This window comes from Falco naumanni, chromosome 3 (genome assembly GCF_017639655.2).
Source record: "Falco naumanni isolate bFalNau1 chromosome 3, bFalNau1.pat, whole genome shotgun sequence".
Taxonomy (NCBI): Eukaryota; Metazoa; Chordata; class Aves; order Falconiformes; family Falconidae; genus Falco; species Falco naumanni.
In genome coordinates, this window is record NC_054056.1 from 75230607 (window position 1) to 75240655 (window position 10049).

Genomic DNA, 10049 nt, shown 5'->3' on the forward strand with positions numbered 1-10049 from the left:
TCAGACTGTAAGCAGCAAGCAACACATTTCTTGTAAGATGCAGAGGGGGTGCAGGGCAGGGCGAGTGGAGGGCACAGGCACCCCGAGCGCTGCCTCCCCCGTGCCGGCAGCTGCATCCCATCCGTCCGGTGGTGGGAGATGGAGAGGAGGGCCAGGAGGCGGCTGTTGCTATCGCTCTGATGTCAGGCGCTCTTGCTAACGTGTGGTTGGTTATTCTGCATTTCAGATCGCTGCCGGTCGCCGAGCGCAAAGGGAACGGCGAGACTCCTGCATCTTTCAGCGAGAAGAAAGGAGTCAGCAGAGCAGACTAATACGGACTTGTGTCGAGTGGCCTTGCCCTACAAAGGCTGCCTTTAAAAGAGAAACGCAGTGTTATTTAATGAGCTGTGAGATGAGGCGCTGCTGCTAACGCTCAGATCCCAGGATTCATCGGCTATTCATTGTGCTTAATGTACATGTTTCTGCACCGTGCATTTAGGAGATCCCAGAGAAGAATCCAAAACGGCTGCGGGGGAAAGACCACCAAACATGCCTACAGAAACACTACCGACAGGTAGCATGGTGAAGCCGGTCAGCCCTGCCGTGACTTTCACGTCCGCTGTTCCTCTCCGCATCCTGAACAAAGGACCCGACTATTTTCGCAGGCAGGCGGAGCCTAATCCGAAAAGACTGAGTGCGGTGGAGAGGCTGGAAGCCGACAAGGCGAAATATGTCAAGAGCCAGGAGGTCATCAACGCCAAGCAGGAGCCTGTGAAGCCGGCAGTGCTAGCGAAGCCGCCGGTCTGTCCTGCGGCCAAGCGGGCCCTGGGGAGCCCCACCTTGAAAGTCTTCAGCAACAATGCCAAGACCGAGAGCGGCGTCCAGAGAGAAAATCTGAAACTGGAGATTCTGAAGAACATCATCAACAGCTCTGAAGGCTCCAGCTCAGGTTCAGGGCATAAGCACGGTCCCCGAAACTGGCCGCCTCACAGAGCTGATTCGACAGAGCTGAACCGACACTCGTTTGCTGAGTCTTTGAAAGTTTACCCCACCCAGGGCCGTAGCAGCCCGCAGGAGAGCAGCTCCAATGTCAGCAGAAGGCTTCTAGATCAGTCAGCTGAGACTTTCTTGCATGTCTCTCACAGCTCCTCAGACATTAGGAAAGTAACTAGTGCAAAGCCCTTAAAAGCAATACCCTGCAGTAGTTCAGCCCCACCTCTGCCTCCAAAGCCCAAAATCGCTGCCATCACCACCCTGAAATCCCCAGAGATTGAGGCAGTCGAGTCTGGATGCGGAGTTAGTAGAAGACCCTCCCTACAGCGATCAAAATCAGACTTGAGCGACAGATACTTTCGTGTCGACGCAGATGTTGAACGATTCTTTAACTACTGCGGACTGGATCCTGAAGAGCTTGAAAACCTCGGGATGGAAAACTTTGCAAGGGCTAACTCTGATATTATATCCCTCAACTTTCGCAGTGCAAGCATGATTAGCTCAGACTGTGAACAGTCTCAGGACAGCAACAGTGACCTTAGAAATGATGACAGTGCCAATGACCGTGTGCCATACGGCATTTCTGCCATTGAAAGAAATGCCAGAATCATCAAGTGGTTATATAGCATCAAGCAAGCTAGAGAGTCACAGAAAGTGTCCCATGTGTGAGAGAAAAATCCACCGTAGAAAAAGCAAGGACTGTATCTTTGTCTGTGAATATTCAGTTGTGAAGGGTTGTGAAGTCGACTTGAAGTCTTGTACCCTTCTCAAATCTCTTTGTGTTGCTTGTTGTGCAATGTTTCCAAGTTGCATGCCTGTCAACATGTGAGCTGATCTGGCTTCCACTTGAACAATAACTAACTACAAAGCGTGGCTCAGCATACACATTATCTGCCAAAAGTTTAAGACGAGAATCTAATTAGGGCTTCAGTATAATCAAAGTGTTTACATGGAAAGGTTATATGACTTCTTTGGTATTTATGTGGTTCCTTGTGGATTTTATATATGTCACTTTTTGTCTTAATGCAGATATTGACAACTGACGTTACTAGTTTCTGAGTTGAAACAGGATCCCTTTGGGGGGGGGGGGGGGCGGGGAGAAATAGAATTGGCCAAAATAAGAGGTTTAGGCATACAACAATAGGCAAAGCAACCTTATCTCTTCTTGAAAGTGCATTATTGGTACATATGAAACTGCTTCTAAAAGGCTACGTTCTTAAATTGTGTGTCGTTGTTAAACTATATATCCCTACTTGTAGTAAGGGACTGTTCAGTAAAGGTTTCTTTTTTCTAGGTAAGCTCCCTCAGTTTTACAGCAGAAGTAGTCCAGTGACTCTGCTTGACCTCTCATAAACTAAATGAGTCCTGCCTTTGGGTTATTGTAAGCATTTTAATGATTTTGTATTATCCCTGTTGGAAAAGCTTAAACAAAGTTGGAGTCAACAGATGAAAAGGGAGTAGGTACAGGGTGTTGTGGGTTTGATTTCTACTCAAAGATTCCTGGTCTTAAACTTTTGACAGGAATGATTAGATCCTATAGCTGATATTGAATGCCTTTATTAGTCAAATGCATCATGACTACAAATTCCATGCTGTCTTTTAAATTTTTTTGTAGGACTATTTGAACAGTTAATGAACAAAAATGGAAACACACAGCCATATCAATATAACACCTCCTGTTCAGAAGTAAATACACTCAGTAGCTGAACTATATCAAAAAAATTGTGATTATGTTGTCTTGCATATGTTATATCTAAGGCTGTGAAAGTTTGTTACAGCTCTAGGAAAGTGTAGAAACATGACAGTATGTAGCTTTGCTTTTATTTTTTTTTTTTTTTAATCCCTCCTCTTTATGATGGTTAGTGCTGCAGGTCAACCTGTTACAAATCTTTTGACAATCTGTGTCTTCCCAGTGGTTTAATTAACTGTCATTTCAACAGACAGTGGTGGTGTGGTAGCAGAGAAGTTGAAAGTACAGTGGTCTGCTTCATTATTATTGTATACATGCTTTGAAGTAAATTGCAGCACTACCTTATACTTCATCAGCTAATAGGAAACTTTTTTATTGTGTAAATGCTGTAAGACTTTGTATATACTTCAGTTGTTACGAAATCTTTAAAAGGAAGAGTGTTATGCTAATAAATAGCTCCTGGTGCAGGTATGGTAGGGTTTTTGTTCTTTTTTTACCCCTCCCATTCTTAAAACTATATCAGGAACTCAATTGCAGTGTGTTTTAGTGCTGTAGAAGGTCTTGGTTAAATAATAGTTCAGTAAAAGGTTACTTTTACTGAAGTGCTTTTCAGAATATAATTTTTTATAAAGTAACTATAGCAGCATGATCTGTCTGAAGAACTAGAAGAGATTTTCAAGACTCCTAAAATAGCTTGCTTCTTCCTTACCTAGCAATGTTACTGCTCCCGTTTATAGCATCTGTTCATAATGCATCACTGCAGTCTTCTGAATTATTCTTCAGTAGTGCTTATTTATATATTTGAATATTAAAGGTGTTTTACAAAGTCGGGTTCTATCTTTTCTCTAAGCCTGTGGCTCATCTTCTCACTGATAGCCACAGTTCATGCAGGCAAAACTGGAAGCAGAGCCACACAGTCGTTTGTTGCCTATGGAATTATCCTACGTCAGGTTTTATATAATTGTTTTCCAAATGGTTGTTCATGGGGCAAGGGGGCGGGGTGGGGGGGGGAAGCACACATTCAGTTTCAGGAGGCTACTCTATGGTTTTTACAGTTGGTTTCACGACCTAAGATTTGCAACATTCCTAGTTCGGTCAAAAAAATGAGGAGCTGTGTATTTCAGCTACAGGCACATTTGTGACATTTAAAGCTCCATGGGTTTCAGTTGGCATTGACATCACACTGGTTTTTCAAGCATATTTTTCCAATAGTAAGTTCTACTCAGTTCAGTGACTATTTTGCCAAGGAAAATAATGCTTAAGGGATTCAAGCCAAGTGTAATGCAGCTGTACAGCAATGAAATAAAGAAGTTAAAACCAAAATAAAAATGCACTCACATTATTCTCTCTCAATTGTTTTAAAAATTATGACAAACACGCTATCTCAACTGTTGTCAGCCAAAAACAGTAATAAAGAAGCCTGTATAACTAGAAAATGGATTAGAGCATATGCTGGTATTCTGAAGTTGTTTCCCAGGGTTTGTTAGGAAGCCATAGGCTCTTGAGAAATCAAATTCATTTCCTTTTAATGCCACAAGGGCTTTGGGCTTGTGAGCTATCTGTAAGAGAGCATTTCCTCACCCGAGATCTTAAGCAGCACGTTTGACACCGCGCAGGCTCTGACTCCACTCTCCCTGTTGCATGCAATACACGCGCGAAAAAGGCTTTACAGGACCCAGACCTTCACAGTCAACTGAACTTGCAGCTCTGGTGAGATTGCAGTAATAGAAATCACAAGACTGCAAAATGTCCACCAGGCTTTGAACACGCAGGTAGCAATTGCCTTCATTTGTCGCTTCATTACGGTTTGTGCAGATAGGGTTTATGTATTTATAGTCTTGCCATTACCTGTGCGTTTGCATAAAAACCAATTTGCTGGTGTCTGATCTGTTTTTGTTTTCAGATGGGGATAACCGTTTTGCCTTTGCAGACAGGTAATCCGTCATGTCGAGGGGGTCAGCTGTTTGTCTCTGCCTTAGGAGATCCCTGAGTGCCGAATGTTGGATTTGCAGGGAGTTGTAACCAAGTCACACACCCCATCAGGGACCCGTTCTGGTTGTGTTCCTGCTGTCTCCAGCAGGCATTTACTCAGGTGCAAAGTGCACAGCAAGCCTCCGTGGTTAAACAACAGCTCTCGTGTCAGCAGCAGATCTGGAGGGAGATGCAAGTCTCTGGCATCCTGTGAAAGCCGGTGCTGAGCCCAGTGCTGACAGTCCTGGCCCCAGCAGTGAAAAAGAACGCAGTATGTCTTCAGTAATTAGTATGAATTCACAGACACAAAAGAAACCGCCACAGAGGTTTGTGGGAGTTCTGTTGTTTTGACTTGCCAGGAAGGGAAAGGAAGAGGAAAATTCCGTGGCAAAGTACACTTTGAAAGCCATGTACAGCTTTGTGCAGACATAAACCAGTTCTCTGAGTGAAAGAGATGGGCAGCAAAGTAAAACCGGTCTTTTAATCACTTCATATTATATAGTAACAACGTTGAGAAAGATGAGGGACGTAGGATCTGTGCCACAAATTTAGATTCAATGAATACAAGTACTGAAATTTTCTTTTTTATTAATAGTTTCTGCAAGAGAGCACGCTGTGCTGTGAGTGTATGCACCATCTGAGTGACCGAGGGCTTTTGAAGGGTAAACACAGAATGGTTGATGCTTTTGGCAGAAATTCAAAAATCAAAAGGCACGCTCAGACAACAGAGCGAATCAGTATTGCTGACTTATCTCTTTTTACAGCAGTTTATCCATCCATGGAGGCCATATGCGTTTGATTCCAGTCATTCAATGAAAAACAAAGTGCTTAATGGAGCTCTGCAGTACAGAGCTGAATAATTTCAGTGTGCAGAGAAGAGGAAAAGAGCTAAACCTTAAAAACAGTCTTCCCAATACCTATTGATTATGGGATGGTAATGTTTAGTACGTTATGTTCAGAGCTTACTTGTTCATAAGAAACTTTTATTGTGCAGAGTAGTCAAACCAATAAATCTAGGAGGTTCCAGTTTTCTAAGGCTATAAAACGCATGTTTTATGTGATTAATGGTGCCACACCAGTAGCTGAGCACATTAGGCTTAGACTATAAGAGCATCTGGAGCTTTGTGCCCGTGAACAGTAAGGATCCGTTGCCTATTTTGGCAATGAATATAAATGCAGATATAGTGTAAGGTTCCTTTGTGCCGTACAAAAGAATGAATTGGTCAAGGTGTTTTGTCCTGAATTGTAATATAACTGTATTAAAATCTTTGTTACCAAGGCTTAGATGTTCACTGATATTCTGAATTCATCTGACATTACCTGCTGTCAGCAGAAAGACTCCAATAATCTGCCCCTTGAAATATATCACCCATAGCTTAATGGGAAAGGCCATTAAAATTGTCTGTTCAGTCTAAGGACTTTTATTTCCTGATGATGGCATCTGTTAAGTGAACCTCTAAATAAGCAAATTTCAGTCAGAAATATTAACTCATGAATGCCTTGCATTTTTCTCCCTGGAAGCCCAAGTGGTGATCCAAACCTGTGTCCTAGTGTTTTTTGCAGTTAGTAAATTGCTGCTAAAATTCAGTTGTTGTCCATTTGGGGTGCAGTACAATCTAAAGTGGAGACACCTACACCACACCATCTGTCTTGCCCTCATAGGTATGAACAGCCTTCAAGCACATTTTATATTTGATCGCTTAAGAATTTGGTTATGGCTGCCCATCAAAACTCAGTAATAATAAGGGGTGACTTTTTTTTCCCTTAGTTGTCATGAAAAATAATCATTTATATAACAAAAACTGTAGTCTCTTAAATGTCATTCTTCTAAATTTAAAGTAATTTTCATGGTAGTCTTATGACAAGAGTAAGAGAGTGCTAGTGTCTGTGCTTTTATTATTTCCTTCTTTTGACACCGCAAGTCTTCTCCACCGTCTTGGTGTCTTGCATTTTCTGAGTTTTCCCAGCTTCCATTCTTCCTTTCTGCATGCACCTTTCTTGTCTTGTCTAGCTTTTTCATCTTCTCTTCTCTGAAATGTATGATCAAGGTCGTCATCTTGTCCTCGGTTATCTTCCTTTCTTAAGCAGCCTCATCCCTTAGTTACGTTAATGCCCTTGCATCCCAAAGCAACTTTCCCACAATCTGTCCTGTCTTTCACAGCCCCCATATTCCTGGCAGCCTGTCTCCAACGGAGTAACCCTGGCTGCCGTTGAGCTGCCATGTCCTGAACAGATAGTAATCTATTTATTGGGTTATTTTAAAATTTTCTGGCATGCCATGCTATTTGCAAGCAAGATGAAGCAGCAAGAGGTGGTTCTTCAGGAAGAAGCAGTGATTGAAAACACTCATGAAGAACAGGATACCAAACATATCTTGAAGTATCAGTCTCTTGGTCCAAAATTGCTTGTATTTCCTTCTCTGCTCTATGTCGCCCAATACATACTCCTGCTACTTCTTTGGCTCCATATAAAATGCTGGCTCGAGGACCGCATGCAAAGGTGGTACAATTTGCAGTGAAGAGAATGCTACGTGCCCGCTATCCAAGCAGTAGATACTGTTTTGCCTTCTGCTGTTCGGCAACACGGTACCCGTGTCTCACACCTGTGGCATCCAGACCACTTGCACTGCGTGCCGAGTTCCCGGGCAGGCGGCCGGAGAGCGCTGCCTGAAGACTACCGTAAAACAAGAGGGCAGTGGGAGCTCCAGAAGAGACAAAGTCTATCCTCACCTGGTCGTTGCAGGAGACTTCCCGCTGTGGTAAGAGAAGAGCAGGTTTAGAAGCTAAAATCCCCAGGCTGCCATCTCGTGCAGCCTTGGGGCTGTGGGTCCAGCACCTCAGCCCTGTGTGTGGGGAAAGGATGTTAGTGTGTTCATCTGGGAGACAGGATGAACTAGTGTATGGAAGCAGGAGGTGCTTGGCGAAGCGTGCGACTGATTCAGTAAGTGCCTGCTACTCATATCTTAAAAAAATGAAGAAGATGGAAAAAAAGAGAACAGGGCTGAAATTGGGACAACATCTGTGTATGCAAATGCTCTCAGACAAGATGTAGAGGTGGGTATATAGTTTTGCTTTTTAAGAAATGAAGCTTTTAACAGATCTTTTAATAAATGACCTGCTTTCCAAGTATAATGTTTTATGAAGTCAGGCTTGCCGTTCTGACCCATAAAAGCTTTGCTACTCTCAGCACGGAGCATTTAGAAATGCACTGACAGTGATTTGGGGTGGCTTAAGTAGTAGGATAAAAGGGTTCTTAGCTGAACATGAACTTTATTTTACTAAAGTTTTGGAAGATGGTGGGTTTTTTCTTTATTTTAAATAGATTGTGAGGGGCAACAGAAAACTAACATAGTCTTATTTATTAGTGTTGGCCTGCAAATAAGACTGGACAGCACAGGTTCAGTTAATGTGTCTGACTGCATGAAAATTACAGTATTAGGTTTTGGCAAAGGCTTGATTTTCTTCGTCTGTGTTTTGCATGGCTTGGAGCATATCAGCTTACATGTATCTGGCACAAAACTCACTCATCTGAAAACGCTTTCTGCAAGCTTATGGGTTTGAGTCCATCAGCTGAATTTTCTACAAGAGGGACATTGAGGGGCTGGAGCGTGTCCAGAGACGGGCAGCAAGGCTGGTGGAGGGGCTGGAGCACAAGGCTTATGAGGAGCAGCTGATGGGACTGGGGGTGGTTTAGTCTGGAGAAAAGGAGGCTCAAGGGGGACCGTATCAGTCTCTACAGCTGCCTGGAAGGAGGTTGTAGCAACGTGGGAGTCGGTCTCTTCTGCCAAGGAACAAGCAATAGGACAAGAGGAAATGTCGTTGCACCAGGAGTGGTTTAGGTTGGATATTGGGAAAAATTTCTTCACCGAAAGGGTTGTCAGGCATTGGAGCAGGCTGCCCAGGGAGTTGGTTGAGTCACCACCCCTGGAGGTATTTAAAAGACATGTATACGTGGTATTTAGGGACATGGTTTAGTGGTGGGCTTGGCAGCAGTAGGTTAGAAGTTGGACGTGATTATCTTAAAGGTCTTTTCCAACCTAAACAATTACATGATTCTATGATTCTTTCATGTTGAAGGACTCTGAACAAAGAGTTGTCATAACACTTTTGATTTCCCATGTTTTTGTTTCTAGCATGTTCAGCCAATAAGGCCTTTCAAATCCTTTCCTACAGACCGAGTGAAATTTGGAGCTTTGTATCACTAAACACTCCAGCATTGAATTCAGTAGATAGAGAGCAGGCAAGAAGTTGTATTGTAACTTTTGTTTTTATTATTATCTTATTTTGCTGTTGTTTCTCAGTAAATTGCAGAGTTGGGGGTCCGTGTGTGTGTGTGTGTCCCCCCCCAAATGCCATACAGTGAAGCAGAGCCAAAGAACCTAATAAAACCATACAGATTTTCCCCAGAGTGGCATAAGGAAACTTTAAAACATGTCTGGGTGCATCATCTGGAAAGACCATGGGAAAACCGGATACCCAAATTCTGGCCCCATTGAAGTCAATGGGAATTTTATCACATTTTAAGAGGGGAAGGCAGGATTTCACCTACTGTCAGAGCTTAATATTTTGCCCTATTTCGGGATGGGTTTTTTTCCATGTTGTAAATCTTGTGCATTAGTTTTCTGCTTATTCTTCTGGCTCCTTAAGCAGCACAAGGGGAAATGCCCTCCAGGCACCGCAGGTAGGAGCCCCAGGAGCAGGGAAACCACATGGGTGTGCAGAGATCCCTCCTCGCTTCCAGACAGACCCACAGCAGCATGGATGGAGCAACCACTGTTTGCCTGGGCCATCAGCCTGGTTTGGTCCAGAGGGTAAAAAGCCAGTGTTTTCTCTGAATTTTATTTATCTTCCTGCCTTGCAGGTGTGTCCCATGGTAGCCTGGCATTTTTAGAAGTGTATGGATCTTACCAAGATAATGCCTAGTAAAATTAGTTACCCAAAGGCTGTGTCAGGCCCCTGAGACCTAGCGGACATGAGTGCCAGAGGACGTAGCCCTGATCTGAACACAAGGAAGCAGCTGCACGGTCGCTGTCTCATCCTTTGGTGTAGAAGGAGAAACCACCCTGGGTGGTTCAAACTCCCCATCTACAGCTTCTTCCGCACGCTGGGCTAAGAAATTTGTCCCCATACTGTATTTCTCTGCCATGGCACCTTTCAGGCACCTGAAAAGGACCATCTGGGCCACGATTCTCCTAGAAGATGCTGCCCACACATGCAGCTGCATTTGTCACACCTAGGCTATGACTAATTTTTCAGTTTTGCTGCGTTCACTCCCAGAAGAGTTGTATAATCTGCACTGAACTATCTTAATGAAAAGTATTGAAAAAAGTAATGAAAAGTATTTTTTTCTACAGGATGTAGATCTGTGAGATGAGGCAAGAAAGAGGTTTGGTGAAGTACAAAATACTAGTCTTGGT

At 43.4% G+C, this 10049-nt stretch overlaps 1 protein-coding gene across 1 annotated transcript; it reads left to right on the top strand.

Moving 5' to 3' along the window:
• The first annotated feature begins 357 nt into the window (after nt 1–357).
• FAM110B (family with sequence similarity 110 member B) lies at nt 358–1863 on the top strand. Its single transcript, XM_040585716.1, has one exon. It carries the CDS (start codon nt 529–531, stop codon nt 1639–1641), a length of 1113 nt encoding a protein of 370 aa, XP_040441650.1. The 5' UTR covers nt 358–528; the 3' UTR covers nt 1642–1863.
• Nucleotides 1864–10049: the final 8186 nt, after the last annotated feature.